The sequence below is a fragment of the Vitis riparia genome, chromosome 8, assembly GCF_004353265.1.
Source record: "Vitis riparia cultivar Riparia Gloire de Montpellier isolate 1030 chromosome 8, EGFV_Vit.rip_1.0, whole genome shotgun sequence".
In the NCBI taxonomy this organism is placed as follows: Eukaryota; Viridiplantae; Streptophyta; class Magnoliopsida; order Vitales; family Vitaceae; genus Vitis; species Vitis riparia.
In genome coordinates, this window is record NC_048438.1 from 20,724,265 (window position 1) to 20,751,849 (window position 27,585).

Consider the following 27,585-nt stretch of genomic DNA (forward strand, 5'->3'; position numbering starts at 1 on the left):
TTATCAATGCCAATATTCAAATCTTTTGCATGTTACATCTCTTGCATTTTAAATACATGCATACATTTTATTTGTTGCTGGTATACTTTAGTAATCCAAATTATATTTAATTCAATCTAAAAAACTCGTGATGCAACATATATAATTTTAAGATTTTTTTAAGAGTATGTGATGATAGCAAAGGGATTATGTCAATAAACTCGATCCCATACCCCTGATCCCGTTAAGGGTGTGGGGCAGAGCCCTTATGCAGGAACCTATATATATATAATATATAGTTTTATAATTATAATAAATATATTGTCGTTGTAGTTACTCTCATATATTTTCTCATATACCAATTTTTTTATATAGTATATTTTTTTTCTCATTTATTTGTGATTTTTCATGTAAATTTATGTATTCATTTTTTTTTTATCGTGTAACAGTTGTTTTGATTGAGGTCATTGGATTATGAAAAATAATTGTAAAATAAAACGTAATAAATAAATGAAAAGGTAGTCACGCAGAATTTGTTGAGACCAACTTGAGGAATGGGCCAAGGTCAACACAAAAGGAACATGACCATGGCACCACGAAAGATCCATGCAACTACTGGTCCCCAAAGCAATATTTTTCTTTTGTATTCTTTTATTGTTTCAATTTTTGTTTATTTTTCCTTATTCTAGTGCAGGGTTTTTGTCTACTCCCACTGTAGGAGAAAAGGCTGTCTACCAGCCACTCATTCGACTAAAGGATTCCTTTTGTCTTTCCAACTGCTTTTCCCCGTTTGTTTTTTTTCTATCGTTCAGAATCCAATGTGGGCGTGTCCCGTGTACGCCCTTCGCAATGTGAAACCCTGCAGACAGGCATTTTCATGACGCATTTCCCCACTCCTTTTCCTCCACTTTCCCAACACCCAAACAGAGGATAAGTAGAAAATAAAGTACAATTTTATTTTATTTTTTATTTCAGGCTTTGGTTTTTAAATAAAAATATATATATTTGAAACTTATTTTAAAAAGATAATAACTTTTAAAAATTAATTGCAAATAAAATCTTGAATTTCATCTATCAAGATTAATTTTAAAACATTTTACCACTTATTTCGATTGTGGTAAAATTGATTTTAATTATTTCACACTTAAAACATAAGAATAAAATCCCGGACTCATGATTTTTATTTCATTCTCTAGACTAATAACCATCATGGACTTTTTGAGGAATTAAGGGAAATACAAAAACAAAAATGGGAAAAAATATAAATTTAAACTTAATTGTTTTTTTCTATGACATACATGATCCAAATAAAAGGAAAAAAAAAAATAGTAGCACTTTGAGATATATATAGGACTTATTTGATAATTGTTATGTAATATTTTGTAAAATAAATGTGATATCTCATATCAAATAATAGAGAAAATTTCTAATACTATATATATAAAGACTTTTTTTAATCATATAGACATATTTTAAAGCTGTGAGAATTCTTTAATATTTATACGCTTAGAACCGAGTCATTACAAATGGTATTAGATTTGATCATCGACTCAGATATGAAGGTTTGTTTGATCTCATAAGGGATGTTTATCTGTTTAACCCTATAATTTCATAAGACACAACGAGGATGTTGTGTATACATAAAATAATGTTTTTTATATCATACATTACACAATATTTATACGGTTAAAAGAGTCATTATATTGAAAATATGAACTATTTTTAACCAATTTTTTAATATAATTTTAAATATGTTTTAAAATTAATTTTCATATTTAATATTTTATTTTTAATTATTTTACATATTTATCTCATTATTTTATAAAATAATACTTAAAAATAAGTATAAATAATTAAATATTTAAAAAATATTTTTTTTATTCTTAATAATAAAAAATAAAAAACAATATTTTTACCCATCAAACATATTTTCTTGATTTTTTTATTTTGAATAACAGAAATTGTTTTCGAATACCAACACATGTCGATAAAGATTTGTAACCTACTCATGGGTCCCAATTCTTGAAAGTGGGAATATAGTAGCGAATATAAAGCTAAAATTTAAATAGTCACCAAAACTAGCCACACATGAGTTTTGAAAGATAGTTTATAAGCTTGGAAATATAACCACCAGATATTGAATGATCCACACATCCCGACACAAAATTGCCACTAAAATACCACCCACTTCCCTAGCGTTTATAGAGGAAAAAACAAATCAGCCCATGAGGTTCTACAAGAATTCCAAATTTCTGTTTTTAAAAATAAAAACAGAAAACATGCAAATCAGAAAATACATCCAACCGTCAACTATTGTGATATCTCACAACACTTTGGAGAAAAGACAACTCATCTGTATTCTGTAGAAGGCATATAAACCAAAAATAATTTATAAAACAAAAACCCAAAAATGAGCCAAATCAGGAAGCGAGGATGCTCCACTAATTTCCAAAATAATGAACTTTGTTTTTAATCCAATGGCAGTAAGCTTCACCAAACCATTTTTATGAACAAACCAATACACTAAACATATTGTTAGGTGGCTACATCAGTCATCATAAATCATATTCTGGTAATAATATTTATATGAAGATGAATAATAGCATGTCCATGTGTATGGGTACAATACCACCTACCACTTAAAAATAACCCCACTGAATGGTCTGTATCAACAGCCTATTCCATCTGACCAACCAGAGCTGCATTTGTAAGATTATGATTTATGCATGATAGTGAACTCGATACATCACTAGAAGAATAAAAGAAACTTTAATAGTAACGAGCTAGTAGGAGTTCAAATTTATGATACTCCCACCTAAAGAAATATGAAAGAGAATATGCCAAGATTAGCAAGCAATATTGCTGATTCCAACTACTACCAAAAGATCCCACAAATATTTACTGCAACAACCGAAGAATACGACCTGTGTATAGAAAAATGGCAAAAAGACATGATGGAATAGAAAAAGTAGTGTAGTAGAGGGGCCAGTCCAAGAGAAATAAGAGGAGGAAGAAAAGTATGATGAATAGTTGATGCAGAATGGTTACCTATAAAGATATTATATTGAATAATGAGGTTGACCTTGGTCATCAGAAGAAGATATTTTAAGCCCAATCACACTGCTGGTGGCCAAGATCATCATGGAATTTGTTGAGATCACTCAAGCAAGTAGCTGCTTCATCCCCATTATGAGAAAGAGAGCTCTTAAAATAATGGTCTAAAAGGCTGGAGAGTAATGGACTGGTACGACTAATTTAAGCAAAAATGATATCGAAGTAAAAGAATCTAACTTTTCTGAAGTAGTACCATTGTAAGTATTGGACATTAGCAATGATAGGTATAGCTGAAAATATTTTGTGAGTGCACCTATATGCTGGCGTGTTTGATGTGTGCAAACAACATCATACACAAGGCAATAATAACCACTTCGCTTTATCCTGTGAACAAAAAAAAAATGCACACCAATTCAACCTAATCTCATAAGAACTAACCTAAAGATCACAGTATGATTAAAAAAGAAAGTTTGAAGTTTCTACACGAACTGATTACATCATGCAGTTGGCTTCAACGGTTGTCTCCAACATTTGGATGAGACAATTATTCCAAGATTATAATTATTTACATGAAGTTCTTTAAATAAGTTAACCGAGTGTTGATTGTACTTGTCTTAGATTTGAAGAGAGAGTGGAGTAAGAGACAAGAAGGGGTTGGAGGGTAAGAAATTAGTCTGAAAGGGTCAAGGCTCTGACAGGAAACCCAAATTCTGAGGCTGGGGCTTGGGAGCTTTGAGGTTATTGTTTCCAAAGGTGACCTATCAGGTTCTTCATATAAAAAGCCCCGAGGAACATGCTAGTTGGTGGCCGCACACCAACCAATGGTGGACCTCTCAAGCTTGATGGCATTTTGATAGTTTCTTCATGTAAATCTTATAATGTGTTTAACAGTGGTTTTAGAAAACGCTTCTAATCTTTTCAACACTTTAATGATAAAATTTAGAAACATTTCCTAAAATCACTATCAAGCGGATTCTTACTGTAGTTGCTAACCGTGTCTAAAAAGGACGTAGGTAACACTATAGTTGCCAACTGTTTCAATGTTGGTGGGACCCCTTTCTCAATCAAATGGCCTAAACCCATGTTTGATCTATTCTGAATCCATGATGCCTCAATAGTAACCGCAAAAAAAGTTCCTCAAATTAATCACAAAGTACCCAATAATGGGAGGATAGAGTCCACCATTGCGGTGCCTCAAGCAAATGTTGAACATAAACTCCTCGCAAGTCATAAGTCATAACTAAGGTAAACATATTAATTAACTTAACCAAGAATCTCGGCTTTGCCTTGCTTGGTGTGAAAAATACTACATGGCTAGGTGGGGAAAACCCTTCTTACCTCAGTCAAGAAAGGAAAATACTTCATTTCGAGGTCACTTGGTCACACGGGAAATGGATCAAATTCCTCCACGGGACCAGACAAGCTTCATCGGGATCTATCTTTTCGTAGACATTCCAAGAGTTTCAACATCATCCACCACCTAAGGACTGGGCATCACTAAGGTGTGGCGTTGCCTCACCTAAAATAAAGACGTGGCACTGCCTCAATGCGAAAGATAGAAGGACGCACATGGTCAGAATCGTACCCATGTTTATGGCACTTGTTAAAAGACCAACAAGGAAATGTGCGAACTCAAGACACCAACAATAATGACTCATTTATTATTGTTACTATATAGATGAGGAAAGCTATAGGGTTTTACATTAATTACTAGTGCTTAAAATGTGCCCCTTTTCTATATTATCTCTGAACGCATAGGCAGGAATGATTTCTATTAGCCCTCTCATGCAGGCCATTACCAAGACTTCTAGTTGACAGAATCTCACGCAGGAAAATCAGCCTCGCCGTTAGCAATCCTTCAGATCCAAGACATGAAACATCCCAGGAAGGAAGAGAAGCACTTCTCCAACATGAACAAACTTGGAAAAGGAGTAGCACAACACCAAAGTTCACAAAGGAGGGGCACTGTCCAATAGTACAATGCAATATCGCATGCCGTTACAGACATTCCATCTACATAAAATCAGAATTTAAGAAAGAAAGCTTGTCCAGACCAGCAGAAAAAAAGGTGTAAATATAGAAAATGCTATATTACATGATGAGTTAGTAATAACCAGATGACAAAAATAACTCAACAAATAAAACAAAAACAACAAAAAGCCTCTACCATTCACACCCAACCCCGGATCCCTAAAAACCCAATACCCTGCACCACTGCTTTCCTTTCTCCTCTTCCTGTGGGACCAGAAAAGACTGCTTCGCTATTTATTCCCTTTAACATTCAATGGTTTTAAATTTCTTATTTTGGAAATTAAGTAGGGTGTCTTTCATAACCTTACAGCACATGAGAACTTCAAGAAAAAGTTCTTGGAATTCCTTGCAGATAGAACTTCAACAATCAAGATGTGGAATTCCAAGCGTTAAACTAAGCAGTAATGGATGAATTCATTTCACTGAGGATTCGACAATATGCATTGTGGTCTGCAGTGTTTTTGAAGCCAGGAATAAAATCCGAAAAGAATCTCAGAACTGCAGCTAGATGTTGTGGATCTGTGGATGCAAATGCTGCTTCAAGAAACAATGAAGGCCGGACAGTAGTCACCTGAAAATTCATGCTACTATTGTTAGATGATATTAAAATAACGATCATTCAGACCGACCAACAACTAAATGTAAAATTTGTCTCAACATTTTGATCAAGGGAAACAAGAAAGCCAATTTTCCTCATCTGGAAGAACAACAGGATTTTATCTTCAAAAAAGCATCGTCTTTCCTATTCCACACCAGCAATTGGCCAATTTAAACAGAAGAGAAATCAACAGTAAACAGGTCTTCCTGTGTTGTGCTTAATATACCATCTCTTTGCACATTCAGCCCTTAGCCCGGATAAAAGCGAGTTGTGATAGCCAGATAACAGCTAATCATGATTTTATAAGGATGAATCTTAAAATTGTCAACTAAAAGCCAGTATTACATTACACCCAGGCATAATGGAAAGTAGGCAAAAATATCAAAGCTGCTTCTTAGAAACAGCATCCTGCATTGGTCCCTAGATACAGTAAATCGGCTGGTCATATGGAGCCCAGGTAGGAGTTAGTCAACTGGTCTATATTAAACTATACAAGAAAAAAGACAAACGAAGGCTGATGAAATAGATATGTACCCCACCATTACACAGCAATCCAGAGGCATGAGGGATAAGATAATAGGCAAACAATGAAAGAAAAGAGTTCTAGATGATTATATATTAATTTTTTTCCCAATAAGAATCACCTTATTCTTCCGGGCATAACGTAGAGCTTCCAGATAATATCCATCTTGCACTAGTAACAGAACATAGTCATGGTGTAAAGATAACTGTCTTAGCATATCCAAACCAAGCTTCCTTGTCTGGATATTCTGACGACCTGACTCTAAGAGTTGCAATGCTACTTCTTTTGAGGGTTCAAGAATCTGCAACGGAATTGCTGTTAATCTTAAAATTCATCAAATATAAGAACAGAAAACCTATTCATTACTTTCAGAGTTTATACATTCAGACAAAGGTTTCAACCTTGTTGATGATGAACAACCCAAGTTCTGCATATCGTTCATGCCGAGCCAGTAGTTGTACAGTCAACACATAGATATTTGGATGTACTTTAATTCTTTCTACATTAGCACTGCAACACAATAGAAACAAAACACAAGTCATGGCACTACAAATGCAAGCTTCATTATTTCTAAACCCAGTCAAGGCTCCTATTCATATTTCCACATTTTCAATGATAAAACAACTTAAATAATTGTAGAGGTTTAATTTTATACTAAAGTTGGCAACTTAAATTATTGTTGGGTTTATTGTTGCTTGGATTTGAACTTGGACATCTGGGAGATGTGCTAATTTTGAGTCATACAGCAGCCATCACAGTAGAGAAAATTGCAAACCCCAATAACTAAATAGCAAGATTTACTAACTTTTTGTCCTCTCCAGAGAGTAGCTCAGCAATAGTGCCCTTTGGGGAACTATATCACTGGGGTTTGCTTTGCTGACAGTTGAGATAAATGCCTTGCAGTCATGGTGGATTTCTCATCATTTTATTTTATTTTATTTTAAAAAAAGGGCATCTTACAAACTTTTTGTGTGTTAAATTTTGGACTGTGTAAATGCATTGAGTGAAGAAGCCAATTCATACAGTGTACCTCATCATATTTAAATTCATTATAAATAGCATACCTCCGGAGGAACTCAATAACAATAGTAACAAAGTAAGCAGGGTCTCCTGCCATCTCTTCCTCGACAGAAGCAAACACACAGCTGTACATTTCATCAGGAGAAATTGCGGCTGAGGTCACCTGAGACTCCAGATTCTCAGAATTGTTAGCATTCAATGGGCTGTTACTAGGTCCAAGAAGTTGGGATTGTAAAGATAATTTCTGAACTTCAGATTGAGAACTTTCAGCCACCTTAAAGTTCTCCCTGTCTGCTTTAGCACCCAAAGAACGGAGATGATTTGAGTTTTCAAAACTAACATTCTCCTCAGAGTCCGAAACTGAAAAAGCTGGCGATCTATTGATGGATTCATTTTCCACCCTGCTGGCGGATCCATGTTTGATAGATTTTCCAAGTGCATCTTCCCTTCTGATCGATTCATCAACAACAGATGTAGAAGGATTCACATTAGATACATCAGAAGTTGGAGGTTTCTCAGCTTTAATTCCCTTAAAATAGCTGCCGGTTTTAATTGAATTCGAGTAAGAAGTAACCAAGACATCTATTGCCCTAGTAACCATGGACACAGGTCTGCGTTCTAGAATAACAGTGCGTACAATTGCCAAGCACAATTGTTTGGCCTGAAACAAAAATATAATATATGTAAATTGCCCAGTTCATCAAATGTAATTGATCTTTTTTCAAGATTCCAAGAAATTGACATCATTCCACTTTTTTTCAGTAACAACCCATTTTCATTGGTTCTACATTAATGGTGTGCATTTGGAATCCTGATTTCCATTTGGTCTACATATGCCCTCTAAAGCAAACCAGGTACTGTTCATATCAAAATTCAAGAGAATGCTCTTACCTTATTAGCTTCCAACTTCCGTCGCTGCAAAAATTCTAGTACTGATGGCACTTCAGAGCTACTAGCAGAAATAGCCTACAGTGGGAAAAAAAAAAGAGACATTTATGGCAAGAATAACATAATATTATATCTTAGTAATGATGCACACCACCAACAAAACTTGCCTCTAAATCCAAATGGATCTTCCACAACAATCTCTTAGCAACATCACATATAAGGTCGGGAACAAGAAAGATCCAGTTGTCTCCATATATGATTGTTTCATGATCACTTATATCATTTGCCTCTGAACCGTCAGTATCTTTGTTACCAGTTCTAGAGGATGAACTACTGGCTCTTGGGAAACCCCTCAACAGGAGAGGAAGTGGAGCAGATATGGGTGCTCGAGAATCAGCAAATATGTCATATAGTATAACAACCTTTGCATCCACTTGATGAACAAGTAGTACATTATCAACCACACTGATGGCAATCTTGTTTGAATAAATTGGCAAAGAACCCTGAAAATGGAAATGATTATTTAGAAAATAAATTCTGTACAACATAGGAAATAGTGGGAAATTGTTACGATTGCCTTAGGTCCATCAAATCTGAACACGTGCACATGCAAGCTAAATTACACCAGTAAACTAACTAAAAATATTTCACTCAGCATGAGATTTTGTTACAGTGACAGAACTGTAAGTACACACAAATACATGTAGGGAGATTTAATTTCCTATGAAAAACAAAATGTGAGCTAATCTTAGCTCAATCATAAGAGGAAAAAAACTGTGGTTGAGACAAACATAAAATAGCCTTTCATGAGATTCAAGTTGCTGGTAGGAATACTTGCAGCAATTGCTAGAGAGAAAAGGAAAGTATGTAAGTGGCAAATAATAATAAAAAGAAAGCTCCTTCAATATCTGATCAAAAAGCTCCTCATTTAAAACAAAGACAAAAAGCTCCTCTAGTGACACTAAAACAAGCAAGCAAGAGTAATTCGCCACACCTTCCTCCACTGCTCATCCCAACCATAAGCACACCAATCCAACAGAAGATCCTCGATCGCTCAAACCAGGATAGAGAATAAGGTATATGATTTGCTGTCTCCTCACCATTTTAAGAAAGGCTACATCTGTTTATCACAGAACATCCCTACATATAAGTTGGTCTACAATTAGAATCTCCTTCCGAATGGCTTTCCAAGAGAAAAACAAGCCTCAAAGGAGCATGCGTACCCAAATGTCTTTGGCAGGAAACTGAACCAACCACCTAGAGCACAAAAAATTGTAGACCAACCCCACAGCCTTCATCCTTTCCAATCTCTGATGAACTCACACAATGAATACACTCCAGAAGACAAACCACCACCTCTAGTTTTCACTATAGGAATGGCCTCCAGAAACAAGGGCTTTAATGACCCTAAATCCCCTCAAAGGCCCACACATTTGCCACTCTTGCATTTTTTCCAGTAGCAAGACCGTATAGATCAACCTTTGAAGTTGATGCATTAAATGCATACCTTTTATATAAGCAAATTCTTTAAATGCATACTTTTTTGCCTAGAAAGTTTTTTTTTTTTTAATTTTCAAGAAGCAAACTGCTTCCTAAATAATATATAATGCAATTGGCTAATAACTATCCACCCATTACTTGGATCTGTGACTTCCAAGCATCAGGTCGCTAGGCGACCTTCTGTTTTATTTTATTGGACAAGATCCATAACACAGTAGCTACACATGTTTGCTGGTTGTGATAAGTTAACTAACCTAGTTTTGAAACTTATGATTCATAAAAGAGGTAGGCCATTTATTAAACATAGTCAAGTGTCAACTGGATGCAATGTTCACCTACATGAATCATGATAAAATGAGTAGATTACTTTCAACTAAATCTACCACCACTCCAACAAATTCCAAAGAATTACCTTGAAGTGGAACAAAATAAAGGACAGAATCTGGGCAAGAATTTTTACCTGTTGTACAACAGCATCACGGTAAAACCTATATGAGTGGAGGAGCATAGCGACCCTATCAACTTGCAAGCAGTATATCCTCCCATAGCTGTGGATATATTAAGAAGAGAATTTGAGTTACATTTTGCAAAAAACTTAAGTTTATTAGAAGAAACCCAACAAAGAAACCTACACAGTGATGATATGGACATCTTCAGCAGCTAGGACAGGCTTATTGTTTGCTTCTGATTTGGCCATTGCCATCTCAAACTTTGGCAAGCGAATAATTCCTGCAGAAGAGAGCTGACCAGAAGGAATAGCAATTTATCAAACTAACAATACAGGAAGCTGTAATCAGTAGCCACATGGATGCATTCTTTATCAAGGAATCAAACATTATATTCCAACTGTGATTTCTAAGGAATGTTTTTCAGGGAAGGGGGTATAAACACTAAGGTGCTCAGTCATAAGATCACATACATACATGACCCTGCACCAACTGAAAGCATAGATGGGGCAACGGTTCTATTGGATCTTGCATTTGACCAAAAATGGCAGGTCAAGAATAACTGCTCAAAGTCTTTCTTCCTCTATTAAAAACTAGATGAACTGCAACTGTCAAGATAGTGAAAGCAGAAGAAAAGCCCTATCTAAACTATTTACTTCCGTTTTTCCTCACAAAATTTTCCACTAGCAACATGAACCAAGCAGGAAAATAGCAATTGAACAACTCATACATCCAAATTTGTATCACACTGTATAGAAACAACACAAAATGTGAGCATTGGAAAACCAATTTTTATTGAAGATTCCAAACAAAGCATAGATAAAAAGGGATTCAAACAAGTTTTAGCTACAACTGAAACTAGCATATATACCTGAAATCCTGTGAAACTCTTGCACTGCATTCCTGAAGCAAGAAGAATCAAGCGGCTTTCATGTGTGTAGACATACCAGCTCACATTCATTTTCTTTGTCTCCACCAAATGGAGTGATTTTGTTTCAGAATCATAGGAGAACAAGTCCATCCCACTGTGATTAAACTCCATCAGGATGGAAATTTCCAAATACTATTGAACAAAGAGCCCAATACAATATCAAACTTACAAAATAATTTATGCAAATATGCATATAACCAGGATGATGCCTCCACCATGAGACCTTACTAAAGTTATATTGGATGTGAATGGTCCAATTAACAGGCAAACCAGGAACAGCACCTTGAAGTGTTCTGGCATGGAATGGACTCTTTTTTGTTTTTGTTAGGCAACAAACAAACATGGAATGGGCTCTATATACTGGTGGCTCCCGACCAGTCTCAGTAAACTCATAACAAAGCTGGAGGGAATAAAGGTAAAGAGTCTGCACAGTAGCTAAAACCACCATAACCAATTTTATGTCCAAATGAAAGATATATTTCTTGATAGGGTGTTTACATGTAGTCAAATCAAACCTCCCTACTCCCAGTCAATCCCTTCAAACCAAGAAGACAAACAAAAGGCACTCCAACTAATTATATTAATAAATCCTTTTCCCAACTAAAATTACTAAGCACATGAATTGAGAAACAGGGCCAATCAGCACTGCCTATCATATGTAAACATCAATAACTCCTTTATCCCACTAATTACATCTCACAAGCAGACAAAATTCACAATAAATGCATGGACATTCAATAAATCCAAAATAGTATAATTCATTCTCTGATATCCAAATGGAGTAGATGTTGAACTTTTCTACTACATACCTGGTCTTTACAAATACAATATCACACTTTGGACAGTCTGTCCAAAAAAATCCAAGTATACTCTCAGTCTCTGATCTGCATCTCTGACTAAAAGTCTCCCCTGTTTCTCTATTCCAAAACTGAATTTCATGATTTGATCTTTGAATTGCCAACAATTTTGAATCTAAAGAATATCGAATAGATAACACTGGCCCTTCGCTTATTGAATCAGAAGTAGGAGCAACATGAGAAGCAAAGGGAACAGTTTTCCATGAAAAAACCTATCAACAGAAAGATTGCATCCCATTTAGCTCAGAAGGAATAAAAACACTGAAATTACTGGCACTTGAAATACAAGACAATTCAATTTCTCACCCATCACATTACCTGATCAGAAGTTGGGGAAAGAATTAGCTTATTTCCATCATCATAAAATAAACCTTTTGATCCAGGAATGCTGCATCTTAGAGGTGGATGTTGAATATAAACATGAGATAGGGCACCAGATCCACCCAAAGTAACACTAAGCTGTGAACTTGATGCTTTCCCAAACATGCTTCGAAGTTCCCCGTTCTTCCACCTTAAGACTATAATTTAGCAGAATGTATAAAGAAATCCTATGGCAGGTGATCCTGAACTAAGTTCATAGTCTTAGAAAACACTGCAAGAATAAATAATTATCAAATTAGCAGAATAGCAATAATGTAGGAGAGCTTAAGGAGACAAAGGTAAAGAAAAACTTTTCACTGCACGCTTACAACTATTCTCTCCGAGCCATAAAGCATTTGCTGCTTCAGTACACACCAGCTATAACTTGATGAAGGATGATTACAAGCTTAAACCTTTGCTCTGAGCTATTAATCAAAAGGAAGAACACAACTATAGTTAAATATCTTATACAAAGAAACAAATATCAAGAATAAGTTATTCCCATCACATCACAGACTACCACATATCTCTTATCAGTTATAGTAAACAATACCACATTCTGCATGCAATTCTTCAATGCAAGAAATTCTTTCAAACACATATCACGTTCAACTTCTGGAACCTTAGCTGCAACACAACTACCATAGTCTTTTGCCTGTATCAGTGAAGCTATAATTAAAATAGAATGCCGGGCCAATTTAAATCACCAGCTCATGATAGGTAATTTTAATAAGAAGTAAGAACCCAGAAACCAACCATAAATCAACTAAAAAAGTCCTATTTAGTAATTTAGCTAATGTTGCTTCATATTCTCCAATTTTATTTTGTCAACAGAATGTCATAGTTAACCTTCAGTGAAGGTGCAACGTTGTGAGAACTAAAATTTTCCAACCTTACTTGCCACACCCAAAAATCAAATGCACATAAAAAGAATCATCCATTTTCCCTGTATTATAATCGCATGGTAGTTTTTTCTTAGGGAATTCCACACACACTTTTCTTCTTGTATTCCAGTTTTTTATGTCTCCAATTTAGAAATAAACAGAAATAGTATAATTCTTTTAAGTGCAGAAAATTTCACATAGAAATTTATGTTTACCCTTAGGACAACCGTCAGATAATTACTACTAGCATATACTGCCATTACAGCTGATATGCAAATGCTAATTGTTGATTTCAGTCCTTGGGAATACTGAGGCTATGTTGATTGGGGCCTTTTTCCAACTATTTGAAATGTAGAAAAATAACTGAAGCATTATATAGGTGTCAATGAAGAACTTCAAGTGTCTGAAATTACAAAAGAAACAGTAATGTTTCCAAAATCACTAAATTAAAGTTCAACAAACCTGAGATGCACAATTGACTAAAATGCGCTTGAGTGTGGAAGTAGTGTTCTTTTCTTTCATATTCCTGTCACTGAGAATGAAGAATCAAATAACCAGCACAAGATTATTAACAATACACCATCTACTTAGAAATTTCATGGGCAAAATGGGCAAGTAATATTAATATTTATGATGGCTCAACATGCTCGTAAAGGTTTAGGATGAGTTATTAGGGACTCTAATGAAATTATAAAAATGACCGTGAGTAGGCATATAAGTAATGCATCAATGATTATTGCAAAATGTATGACTTCAAGAGATTACATGCCAACCCCAAAAAACAATGGGTTTTTGAGCCCAGAGATTGAAAGCAATTCAAAAATACTGATAGATTGTTATAATAAAAAGAGTAACATTCCTAGTACTATTATGTTATTAATTGAGGATATTTGGAAGCTAACTCATGATCTAAATATTCACAATTGTCATCATATTTATAGGAAAACAAGTAGAATAGCATATTGTTTAGCGAAAAAAAAATATTTGCAATAGAGTCTATTTTCCTAGAGTTGTTACAAAGTTTGAATTTGAAGATTATTATGATTTATCTCTCAATAGAATTCACAGATACTATATTTTGTAGTCTTTCCATCCAAAAAATAAAATGCTTGTAAAGATTACAAAGACAAGTTTTCCTTTGGTTTATCATGATGGCAAACAATTGACCTCATCTAGTTGGTCATGCTACCTTCCACATAAACAAATTTTGCATGTAAGCATCAAGAATCAATTGGAATCATGAGCTATTACAAATTTCAAATATGAGGACATTTGGAAATGAGAGCAGAAGTAGACCATAACTGCAACCCTGACCGAGTGCCCATTTCAAACTTTAAAAGATTTTCCCAAAACCCATCTAATGGGGTCACAATATGGTTTTTTTTTTCTATCCCTGTTCCTGATAGGAGGGTCATAGTACTCATAATGAGGGAGTTTCCAAATAAGAAAAGGAGTTCAAACTACCAAATTCCATGAATCATAGTTTTAAAAGGTGCAAGGCACACTTAAGGCACAAAAATCTCCTATGGCCTAGGCGTAAGGTGCAATACAAGGCACACGCCTGAAATATGATCCATAAAATATGATCCAAATTCTAATCCAAGCAACAAAAAGCTTAAGATTTCAAACATTTAAAAGAAACATTCAACAAAAAAGGAATAAAATTATATAAATTTCAATATACAATTACAAATTTTAAGAATAAAAGTGTTAAAAAAGGAAAAATAAAATAAATGGGATACATCTATCCAACAAGGCGCACATCTTGGCAAGCAAGGCGTTATAACTAGGGAGTGGTTGATCCTCATGCCTAGAAGCGCTTTACGTGTGTCTTTAACAACTATGCCATGCATATCAACTAGATATCCAAATTCCAAAAATGACCAATGGCAATCACAATGGACCATCTACCTAGACTCAAAGAGATCATTTGATCATTGAATACTATTAACTGCAACTATAAGAAAAAGTGACTAGATTCAAGTTGGCTGCACTTGTTATAGCTTGTGAGGCAATGACTACAAAACAATGCTCACTTGAATAAAATTGCAATTGAGAAATGAATCACCTGATGCAACATATATCAACTGATTCCTGAATTGTTTTGTCAGTTCCCAAAAATAAAGGGTAAAACAGCCGCGTTTCCTTCCAATAAAGAAACCAAATCCCAAAGAGAGTTGTCTTGATTTTCCAAAATAAATATGATCAACGCTTCAACCAATACATTAATCCAACCACCGCACTTTCTTTTCTTTGTTCTATTACCCTCCTTGAGGGCTGCTGAGAAATAGGGCCAAGAAAAAAACCAAAAGAAAAGACAGAAAGAAAATCTAGAATCCCACGACCTATGATATTTTGATTTCCAAGAAACAAAAACTCTCACAGCATTTCAGTGGCGATCTTTGGTTTCCCTAATCCAAAATACAAAATAAATATGCCCTTCAAAATTTAGTGTTCATTTCTTTCCCGATTTTTCTCCACAACCAACAGAAAAAGAAATACAAAAAAGATTGAACGAAAACGAGAAACGTATTAAGAAAGAAAAGAAAAGGCAAGGAAACGAGAGAAAGTGAAAGCAAATACCTAGAAGCGCGATCATTTATGAAATCGTAGCAGGAAGAGAAAGTGAGAGAAAGAAACGCTAACTGCAAAATTGGAGTATTCATCAACAAGAAAGATTGAACGAGAACCAGAATCGCATTAAGTAAGGAAAGAAAAGGCAAGAAAACGAGAGAAAGTGAAAGAAAATACCTATAAATGTGATCACTTCAGAAATCGTCGCACGCAGAGAAAATCAGGATTTGTTGATTCGCAATAGACTAACAAACTGCCACCTAACAGTCGTGATTATATATACATACATCAGCGACGTCGCTACGACGCCGTTTTACGTCACGCACTTTCACCCACCTCTAGTGTAACCCATCTCAGACAAATAGGGTGCGGTCGCAGGTAGCCAGATATATATATAAAATACCGACAAACTGATCAACTTCAAAAATCTAAATCGAACGCAATCAAATGAATATTTGATTATTGGGCTTGTGAAAAACCAAAAGGTCCAACCCGTCATCAATAGTGGGCCCAGCATATAAGTCCATCAAAGGAATGCAAAAAAAATTGGGTTTTCTTACCATATACACCATGAATACAATATTTCTCTTAACATAAGAACAAAAGGAAAATTAAAAAATATATAAAAAATTTAAGAAATTACAGACAATTTCTAAGGATTTTAGAGTTTTAATATATTAGAAATTAATAAAATATGGAAATTTCCGAAGTCATTATTTACAAGATAATATTAATTTCACGCCTAGGAGAAAACATAACCACGAAATGGGCCAGCCCGGCCCAACTACTTAGATCAATGAGTTGGTTTGGACCAAGATCCAGCGTATAGGAGCTCACATAAGGGACCAAAGACAATGGGCCACACCTTGACCCAGCCCGATAGCTGCCTATCTTAGACTCTGATTTAATTGTCTTGACATATTTGGTAGCAAAAACATATGATTGAATAGTACTTCATTCCAATAGAAATACTTGATAGATGGTTTTCCTAAAAATAATTTTATTAAAAATATTTCGAGTAAAAATACTATCAAATGCACTCTAAAAATATGTTTGACAGCAATTTTAAGGGATGTTTATAGTCTTTTTAAAACTCAAAAGAAATATTTCTTTCAAATGTTAAAAAGATTAAAAATGCTTATTAGAATTATTACTAAACAGACTTTAAATGATCTTCCTTTGAAAGTTTTTTAATGTTCTTTTAAGTACATTAGTTTTCTATTTTAAAATAATTTGACAATATTGTTTAAATTTTTTCATATCAAATTTTAAACTCAATGTGTAAAAACAAGATATCAAATATGATTTCCAAAATTATTTTAGAATTTTTATTATTAAAAAAAACCCTTTAAAACATATCATTATTTGGTTAATTGACAAAAAAAAATGTTACACCCACAAGAAAACATACCTAGTGATGGGCCAGGGCGGCCCAACTACTCGGATCGCCGCACGATTTGGGACCTACATCAAACTTATGGGTCTGACATAACTGTAGGGACCCCTCCCACTGATGACACGTGGCACGCATTTCTATCCGAATCAACTCCATCCGGATTCCCTCAAGAGGACACGTGGATCCGGACTCCCTCAAGGAGAAGCACACGGCACTCACAAACACCACATCCGGACGACCGTCATATTACATCTAGACAACCGTCATATCCTATCCGGATATATTGTTGTCCGGATCGTTGACCAAAGTAAGCAAGTCTTGCTACGTCATTCCAACAGCTTGCCACAGCCCACATTCCGCCGCCTGCAGAACGAAAGGATAGGAATGATGGCAAGTCACCTCCCACGATCTGTGACAGCCAAGTCACCTCCAAAGATCTCTGACAACCGCCTGTAGGGTGATGATGACCCTGCCACCACTTAGAGGCATCATGACGAACCAAGAAGTCTCCTCATCATTAAAGAAGGAGACAGAGCTTCTGTCACTATATATATGAACATTCACACAAGGAAGAAGGTAAGCTTGCTATACCTAGTAAAAGGTCAACTGTTAAATCTCTCTAGATACATGGCTGACAAAATCATCGGAGGGTGTGTCCGGACACCCTGTCCGGACATCTTTTGCAGGTATTACTGAACCAGAACTCAGTATTGGTTGGGATCGTACGTCCATTCAGCAGCTACGTGGCTCACAGGGACGCTAGACCTCAACAATAACAGGCCATGAACCAGTGTCCAACTGTGAATCATAATGAGCCAAACCTTGGCCCATCCAATTAGTGCCTTATTTATTAACTTTTATGATTTTTTTTCTTTTCTAGTAAAATATTAATTTTATAATTATATATATATATATATAAAATTTAAAAAAAACCTTTTTCTATAAATAACAAGATCTCAAAATTTTCAATCATCTTGCTAGGGTTTGTTAAAAAAATGCAATCATAGTTTATAAGTTGGTTAGAATTTCCGATCAGAGGCTTGAAATGGGGGTTATCTTAGAAATCTCAACAATGCCTCAAAAAAGAAAACAGCAATGATGGAACTGCTCAACCAAAAATTAATCAAGGACCCCACCAACCCTGAATGGCTTGCATAGCTACAACAATGGCGGAGGATCTGCAAACTTTCTAGAGCATGTTTGGAAAGAGGGAAAATCTCTCCAAACATAAAAATTCCATTACAAGAAAAAGAACCCATAAATATAGGCTTGTGTCTGTGGAAAATACGGAGAGAGAGGTCGATAATATAAGCAAGTTCCCATCAAGGGGCCTACAATACGACACATCGGAAGAAAAGTCAAAGAAGTTTATGTGTGGAGGAAGTGGTGCAAAACAAGATAACCAATTGATGGCTTTCCGCCATTGCAAAAAAATCATGTTGCAGATGTCGCTCTCCACCAGTTTGCACAAGAAAAGGGTAATTAGTTCTTGGACTGAAGTGTCAAAAGGAAAAGTTAAATAGAATGAATGTCAAGTGAATTGATTATGGGGTGTGCCCCTTTGCTACCATACGCCCAATGGTCCATGACACATGCCCATTATTATTATTATTTTTGTGCATAAAAGAAATAAAGAATATCAAAATAAGACTAAATGAACCATAAATAATGAAAATAAAGGTTAAGGGTGGCCAATTTTGACACAAAATGATAACAAAATTAAATAGCGATATAATTTTTAGTCAATTTAGATTAATTATAATTATATTTGTATTATACTTGTATCAACTCATATAACCTGTTTAATATATAAACAAATCATATACATATTTGATTATCAAACATATCTAGCTCATTCACTTAGTCGTGTCAAATTGATCCATTGATGATTAAATTTATTAATGACCCTTGTATGATTTAATCCAATTATGATCATTTAACTTATATAAATTTATTTAACTTTATATATTTAAAATTTAAAAATAATTTTTAATTATAAATATCATATAGTTTAAAAAATTAAATACACTAAATTTCTTTATATATATTTTATTATAAAGATTAAAAATATTTTATAATTAAAGTATTGAATGAAAATAATGAATAAGGGTAATTGAGTTTAAAATTTTAATTTAATTTTCATATTATTAATATAGATAATTAAAATTTAAAATTAAAAAAACTAAAAAATATTATAAATAATATATTTATACATTTTAAATTTTAAATAGATTATACATTTTAGAATTGTGTTGATAGATTTAATGGGTTGGACTCAAGTTCATAGGTTTAATAGGTTAGAATTGTGTTAATAGGTTTAACAAGTTTGAATCATGTTAATTCGTTATATGTGTTATTTTATACACCTCAAATTCAACTCATATATCAAATGGGTTAAACGGGTTATATCGTTTTATCTATTTAATAAATACACAATCTAACTTAATTCATTTATTAAATGAATTAAATTGATCATATCATATCATTTTTATAATAAATAAATCGTATTTGTGTTAAGTTACCAATGTTTTTAGAACCGAATCAGTCATTGAATCGAAAAAGTTATTGATTCACGGTTCAATCGTGATTGAATCGATAACGTCATAAAATATATAATTTATATTTTATTAAAATTAAAATTAATTTTTAAAAATTAAATATAAATATTTATAATTAAAAAATTATAATATTTATAATATTATTTGTTTTTTTTATATAAATGTATTAATATTTTAAATTTTTTTGTATAATATTTAAATATGAAATTATATTGAAAATAAAAGAAAAATCTTATATATATACTGTTATTAATGAAATAAGATATGTAAATTATTTTTGATATATTTTACAGAAAATAGAAAACAGTGAAGCGATGCACTACTCTTCCTTAAGCGTAATGTCCATGGTTCAAACCCCTTGCAGTTTAAAAGCTGATTTTTCATTTAAATCAGCTACTAACATTAGTCCCACATTGGAAAACAGAGGAGACATAAAAGATTTTATAAACATCTCTCATCCGTGATAGGGCGAGGGCATTGTGGTCCATGAGATAAAGTGCAAAATTCATTGCACAGGAAGGTGAGGCCTATTTTGGCAAAACCAAGGAGAGTTGAACCGTTCACACGGTTTAGGCGGTCTGAGGCCCGTCCCACGGTTTGACAAGCGGTCCGGTTTTCAAAGTGGGGCCTAGGCCTAATCCTGAGCCTCTTGTGCGTCCTGCAAAACGGGGGTTGGGCCTAATCCTTAGCTGGGAGTGATGGACAAATGCCATAGGAGGATAGCAATTCTTGTTGTATAGCTTACGGGCCCATTTAGGTTAGAAAAGAAATAAGGTGGAAAATAGTCACAAACTAAAACAACACTGTTGTAGGGACCCATCCCTGATGACAGAGTGAAAAGACGGAACGATATGAGGATGTTCCTGACACCGCGTGGCATCATGGTAAACCAAAAAGCCTTCTCTTTCCATGGCTGACAAAATCATCGGAGGGTGTGTCCGGACAGGGATTTATATTGGTTGAGATCGTATGTCCATCCATTTGGCAACTACGTGGATCAACAACTGTGTGTGTTTTTTTTTTTTAATAATTCCATTTCTAATTAGATATTTATCTAATTATTATTTTTAAATAAAAAATAAAAAATAAAAAATAAAAACCCACTATAATTACCATAATATTATATTTTGTGTAATTTGTGAATATTATTAGAATTTTATTTTAGCCTTCCCTAATGAAATTAATATTTGTGATTTATGTTTATGAAGGTTAAAAGGTAAAAAATTCCAACATAAATTTACATAAATTGTTTCTTTCATATACTTCATGACCCTTCTTGAATTTATAAATCCATACTTCATAACCTCGTGTAAAGGTAAAATTAATTGACAATAGATTTTGCAATCCCTTCCGATTACAATGAATCATCTTCTGTTGCTCATCTTCATGCCATCAAGATAGGGTTTAGTGCTCGGTTCCATCAATATTGGCTTAATGATGAATGATGTCAATCGATCTTTGGTCACCCCAACTGATGTACCGATACCATCTCCAAACTGAAAAATACATTGAGCTGATCGCGCCATGTTCAATGATGAATTTATTAAGGACTTTGGGAGAGAGCTATCAGTACTTGCTTCATTCAACTTTTTCCATGAGTAACGTATAAGCTTCTCTACTTGATCTCGAGCTTGTTCTTCGGATATATATTCTTCAATCATGTAACATTGGATAGATTTTGCCACATCGCCTCTCGCAATCTCGGCCTAAGATGAGAACATGAAAAGTGTTAGATTCACAATATAGTTCAATTGTATCTAAAAAATAAAATAATTTAGTTTAATAGAATAGGTTTAGTAAATATACCGAAGAAGTTCCCAAATCATCGCTAAGTCGAGTAATAAGAGATGACCAATAAAGTAGATTAGAGGCATTGTCTAAACAATTGTTCAAGTTTCCCTTGGTGGCACAACCCATTAGAAAATAGGCATGGACCATGGCTGCAGGACCCCCTACGGAAGTCCAGGCATTGCTTAAGTATTCATCGATGCTTGGCTTATACCCATTGTAAAACCATTGAGCTTCCATTGAGTAGGATGTACAGAGATTTAGCCACTGCAGTAAACATCAATTAGCCAACGTTAGTGGAAAATAAGGATTAAATATTTAAGATTCGTTTGAATCATGTAAATTAGAAGAAAAAGGAAAAGGAGGACGTAGGAGACAAAATTCTATCTCGTCATGTGGAAAATTGGTTTAGGTAGGGTATGACCACACATGTTCATTTTTCTATCTGGTTCAAGAAAATTTAAAAGAAAATGCAAGGGAAAGAAAATACAACTGAAAAGTAGAAGGAAAAAAAAAGTAAAGAAAAAAAAAAGATTAAAAGTTTATAAATTATTTTTTTTTGTTACTTCAAACTCATTTTCTTTATTTTAACTTATCAATATAAGTATTAAATAATTTAAAAATACATAAGTTTTTAATTAGTTTTAATTATATTTGATTTTCTTTGATATTTTTCATAAAACAACCAAATATGAAAAAATAATTTTCCTTTACATTTTTCTTCTTTCTTTAGTATTTTCCGGAACCAAACATAACCTAAGAGTATCCAAAATGCTAGCTTACCTGACTTTTAAGATAGGGTAAAATATATAGGTCGTGATCTCTTAATCCATCATAGGCCATTTCATTAGCAAAGTTGAACATTGCCAAGTAACATATCTTCATGTAATCTGGAAGGTCCACCAGTGCCTCAGTATCCCATCTACTCACAACAAAGAAAGGAAAAAAATTGTTCAAGGCAATTGACATCTAAGTGAAAGACAAAACAAGATATGAAAAAGATTAGCAGCTTGTATTAAAATCATGTTATATATTTCATACCGATTCACAGCATCTGTAAAACGTCGAAGCTCATCCGGTGATCCATATATGTCATACATGTCATCTATGGCTGTTAATATGCATATGAATTTGGTGAGTCCTATCCTGCATTTGGAGAAGTGGGGCTCAGGAGCGATCCCCATTGACCACAAATAGTTCTCCATCAATCGATCCCGAGAAAAACTTAGCTTCTCCTTAAATCCCAAGTCCGTCCACCACCTAATGAATCAAGTCTCAAACATGTTAATATGACATGTCAACCTGCTGCCATGAAACAACTGGGGTTTTAATTGGTACAGTTTTACCTTGTTAGCTCCTTCAACTCCGTCTGATATGATGATTGCACTAGATTGTAGTCCAGCTTGGCCAGCTCAAGGAGAGCTGAGTTCTTCGTATTGCGCCTTTGGTAGATATCGATGAAGTTTCGGGCTTCTAGCCTTGGCATTCTCCAGTGTAAGGGAACTTCCAGGGACTGCTGCACTTGGTCAGCTAAATCACTCTCCAACTTCCCAACCAGTGACTTCAAATGTATAGTACTGAACCTCCTGGCTTCTTCCAAGTCATCTTCTCCCTCTACTCCAAGATGGGAAGCTTCATACAAACTCAAAAGCCCAGCAATATCCTGGCTGATGCCATCCATGAATCTCCCATCTTTACTTCTGAATTGATCAAACACCTCTGCTTTCGTAGTCACCAAGAGGCCAAATTGTTCAGGAACTTGCTTCTGACCATTAAAACATTATCAAACACATCTGCTAAAAGAACAAACCTGAGCTAACTGGATAGCCGTGTTGTCGTAGAAGTCTAAATCGGAGTGCAGTTGTGGAAAGATCATCGGTAGTGGTATCATCCAAATGAACAAGATCAATAGCCTCTTTGATCTCCTCCTCCAAATGGTAAGCCACTCCCAACCGTTGCATCGAATCAATGAGCTCTAATCGGGAGGAAGTGTCTCTAGCGTCCTTAATTACCCTTTTAGCTTCTTCCTTCAAGTCATCTAATCGGTTGGAATAGCCCTCATTCTGCAAAACAATTCAATAGTTCATAAGCAAACCTGGTTTATTATGTACATATATGCATACATATGTTACACTTACCGTATAGGGAGTGCTTAAGGACTCAATAAATTTGGGGTCCCAAATGCTAGGATGGTAATTAGCCGATCGCCTTTCGGTCACTTGCAACTCATCAATCTTCGAAGTGATTGTGAGGTTGGGCAATTCTGATCTCCCTTGCTTGATTCTCATTCTTGGGGATGCCATGGCAAAATTTTTACGACAATTGAGGGCACCATAGGCCAAGGGTGAGAGGGATTTGAGGGTTAGTTCCATTGCAGAGACCTAAGCTAATTTTCAATCCTAAAGCGAAGAGAGGTAGTTGATTTGAATGTTCAAGCTCAAACACATCCCACACATATATATATATACCATCCACAAGAAAACATACCCAGTGATGAGCCAGGGCGGCCCAACTACTCAGAATGCCGCACGATTTGGGACCTACATCAAACTTATGGGCCTGACATAATGGGCCATGAACCAATGTCCAACTGTGAATCATAATGAACCAAACCTTGGCCCATCCGATTAGTGCCTTATTTATTAACTTTTATGATTTTTTTTTCTTTCTTTTCAAGTAAAATATTCATTTTATAATTAAAAAAAAAAACCTTTTCTATAAATAACAAGATCTCAAAATTTTCAATCATCTTGCTAGGGTTTGTTAAAAAAATGCAATCATAGTGTATAAGTTGGTTAGAATTTCCGATCAGAGGCTTGAAATGGGGGTTATATTAGAAATCTCAACAATGCCTCAAAAAAGAAAACAGCAATGATGGTGCTCAACCAAAAATTAATCAAGGACCCCACCAACCCTGAATGGCTTGCATAGCAATGGCGGAGGATCTGCAAACTTTCTAGAGCATGTTTGGAAAGAGGGAAAATCTCTCCAAACATAAAAATTCCATTACAAGAAAAAGAACCCATAAATATAGGCTTGTGTCTGTGGAAAATACGGAGAGAGAGGTCGATAATATAAGCAAGTTCCCATCAAGGGGCCTACAATACGACACATCGGAAGAAAAAGTCAAAGAAGTTTATGTGTGAAGGAAGTGGTGCAAAACAAGATAAAAAGACATTGTGCTATGATTGGAGGGACCACATTGATAATGCCAAGGAACACTGTGCTATAATAGGGAAGTACCATGACACACTGTTGAAGGGCAAGGAGGGACCACATTGATAATGCCAAGGAACACTGTGCTATAATAGGGAAGTACCATGACCCACTTTTGAAGGGCAAGGGACTTAATCCCATTTCCTCTCTGTGACAAGTACCAATGAACAACAACGGCAAAAAACATGAAAGAAATAGGGCCTGTCTCATTATTATTATTTAATTTTGAAAAATATTTTTTAAAATATAGTTTTTTTTAAAGATTTTGCTTTCAAAATTTATTTTTTTGAAACAATATAAAAACTTTTTTCGTTTTTATTTATTTTTGTATTTTGTATTTATTATTTGAAGTATAAAATCGTTTTAAAAATAAATTTCAATTTGGTAAAAATAATAAAGAAATTATTTTAAAAATTAATATTCAAAATTTATTTTCAAAAATTTTATCAAACAAATTCCTTCCAATAAAGAAACCAAATCCCAAAGAGAGTTGTCTTGATTTTCCAAAACAAATATGATCAACGCTTCAACCAATACATTAATCCAACCACCGCACTTTCTTTTCTTTGTTCTATTTACCCTCCTTTAGGGCTGCTGAGAAGTAGGGGAAAAGCCAAGAAAAAAACCAAAAGAAAAGACAGAAAGAAAATCTAGAATCCCACGACCTATGATATTTTGATTTCCAAGAAACAAAAAATCTCACAGCATTTCAGTGGAGATCTTTGGTTTCCCTAATCCAAAATACAAAATAAATATGCCCTTCGAAATTTAGTGTTCATTTCTTTCCCCATTTTTCTCCACGACCAACAGAAAAAGAAATACAAGAAAGATTGAACGAAAACGAGAAACGTATTAAGAAAGAAAAGAAAAGAAAAGGCAAGGAAACGAGAGAAAGTGAAAGAAAATACCTAGAAGCGTGATCATTTATGAAATCGTAGCAGGAAGAGAAAGTGAGAGAAAGAAACGCTAACTGCAAAATTGGAGTATTCATCAACAAGAAAGATTGAACGATAACGAGAATCGCATTAAGTAAGGAAAGAAAAGGCAAGAAAACGAGAGAAAGTGAAAGAAAATACCTATAAATGTGATCACTTCAGAAATCGTCGCACGAAGAGAAAATCAGGATTTGTTGATTCGCAATAGACTAACAAACTGCCACCTAACAGTCATGATTATATATATACACACATCAGCGACGTCGCTACGACGCCGTTTTAGGTCACGCTTTCACCCACCTCAAGTGTAGCCCATCTCAGACAAATAGGGTGCGGTCGCAGGTAGCCAGATATATATATATAAAATACCGACAAACTGATCAACTTCAAAAATCTAAATCGAACGCAATCAAATGAATATTTTATTATTGGGCTTGTGAAAAACCAAAAGGTCCAACCCGTCATCAATAGTGGGCCCAGCATACAAGTCCATCAAAGGAATGCAAAAAAATTGGGTTTTCTTACCATATACACCATGAATACAATATTTATCTTAACATAAGAACAAAAGGAAATTTTAAAAAATATATAAAAAATTTAAGAAATTACAGACAATTTCTAAAGAATTTAGAGTTTTAATATGTTAGAAATTAATAAAATATGAAAATTTCCGAAGTCATTATTTACAAGATAATATTAATTTCACTCCTAGGAGAAAATATAACCACGAAATGGGTCAGCCGGGCCCAACTACTTAGATCAATGAGTTGGTTTGGACCAAGATCCAGCGTATAGGAGCTCACATAAGGGACCAAGGACAATGGGCCACACCTTGACCCAGCCCGATAGCTGCCTATCTTAGACTCTGATTTAATTGGCTTGACATATTTGGTAGCAATAACATATGATTGAATACTACTTCATTCCAATAGAAATACTTGATAGATGGTTTTCCTAAAAATAATTTTATTAAAAATATTTCGAGTAAAAATACTGTCAAATGCACTCTAAAAATATGTTTGATAGCAATTTTAGGGAGTGTTTATAGTCTTTTTAAAACTCGAAAGAAATATTTTTTTCAAATGTTAAAAAGATTAAAAACACTTATTAGAATTATTATTAAATAGACTTTAAATGATCTTCCTTTGAAAGTTTTTCAATGTTCTTTTAAGTACACTAGTTTTCTATTTTAAAATAATTTGACAATATTGTTTAAATTTTTTCATATCAAATTTTAAACTCAATGTGTAAAAACAAGATATCAAATATGATTTCCAAAATTATTTTAGAATTTTTATCATTAAAAAAAACCCTTCAAAACATATCATTATTTTGTTAATTGACAAAAAAAATTGTTACACCCACAAAAAACATACCTAGTGATGGGCCAGGACGGCCCAACTACTCAGATCGCCGCACGATTTGGGACCTATATCAAACTTATGGGCCTGACATAACGGGCCATGAACAGTGTCCAACTGTGAATCATAATGGGCCAAACCTTGGCCCATCCAATTAGTGCCTTATTTATTAACTTTTATGATTTTTTTTTCTTTTCTAGTAAAATATTAATTTTATAATTAAAAAAAAAAAAAACATACCTAGTGATGGGCCAGGGCGGCCCAACTACTCAGATCGCCGCACGATTTGGGACCTACATCAAACTTATGGTCCTGACATAACGGGCCATGAACCAGTGTCCAATTGTGAATCATAATGGGCTAAACCTTGGCCCATCCAATTAGTGCCTTATTTATTAACTTTTATGATTTTATTTTTTCTTTTCTAGTAAAATATTAATTTTATAATTAAAAAAAAAAATCTTTTTCTATATATAACAAGATCTCAAAATTTTCAATCATCTTGCTAGGGTTTGTTAAAAAAAAGCAATCATAGTTTATAAGTTGGTTAGAATTTGCAATCAGAGGCTTGAAATGGGGGTTATCTTAGAAATCTCAACAATGCCTCAAAAAAGAAAACAGCAATGATGGAACTGCTCAACCAAAAATTAATCAAGGACCCCACCAACCCTGAATGGCTTGCATAA

The 27,585-nt window shown here is 34.4% G+C and overlaps 2 protein-coding genes across 8 annotated transcripts; both read right to left on the minus strand.

The window, feature by feature from the left end:
- Positions 1–5,077: 5,077 nt before the first annotated feature.
- On the minus strand, positions 5,078–25,762 carry LOC117920972 (regulator of MON1-CCZ1 complex). 7 transcript variants are annotated; one of them, XM_034838705.1, is made up of 17 exons: positions 25,680–25,762; positions 25,512–25,573; positions 13,534–13,603; positions 13,287–13,411; positions 12,741–12,842; positions 12,517–12,612; positions 12,146–12,419; positions 11,780–12,039; positions 10,911–11,064; positions 10,226–10,335; positions 10,054–10,141; positions 8,261–8,596; positions 8,097–8,171; positions 7,250–7,866; positions 6,587–6,695; positions 6,307–6,486; positions 5,078–5,635 (listed from the first exon to the last, which is right to left on the minus strand). In XM_034838705.1, the coding sequence occupies exons 7-17, from the start codon at positions 12,311–12,313 to the stop codon at positions 5,459–5,461; spliced, it is 2,274 nt and encodes a 757-aa protein (XP_034694596.1). In that variant the 5' UTR covers positions 12,314–12,419; positions 12,517–12,612; positions 12,741–12,842; positions 13,287–13,411; positions 13,534–13,603; positions 25,512–25,573; positions 25,680–25,762; the 3' UTR covers positions 5,078–5,458. The 7 variants fall into 7 exon arrangements, with proteins under 7 accessions (XP_034694596.1, XP_034694593.1, XP_034694594.1 ...); XM_034838702.1 differs by lacking the exons at positions 25,512–25,573; positions 25,680–25,762 and adding exons at positions 15,655–15,716; positions 15,823–15,981; XM_034838703.1 differs by lacking the exon at positions 13,287–13,411.
- On the minus strand, positions 20,817–24,838 carry LOC117920973 (probable terpene synthase 9). Its single transcript, XM_034838708.1, has 7 exons — positions 23,526–24,838; positions 23,198–23,450; positions 22,734–23,106; positions 22,429–22,647; positions 22,171–22,309; positions 21,406–21,654; positions 20,817–21,305 (listed from the first exon to the last, which is right to left on the minus strand). Exons 1-7 carry the CDS (start codon positions 23,757–23,759, stop codon positions 20,964–20,966), a joined length of 1,809 nt encoding a protein of 602 aa, XP_034694599.1. The 5' UTR covers positions 23,760–24,838; the 3' UTR covers positions 20,817–20,963.
- Positions 25,763–27,585: the final 1,823 nt, after the last annotated feature.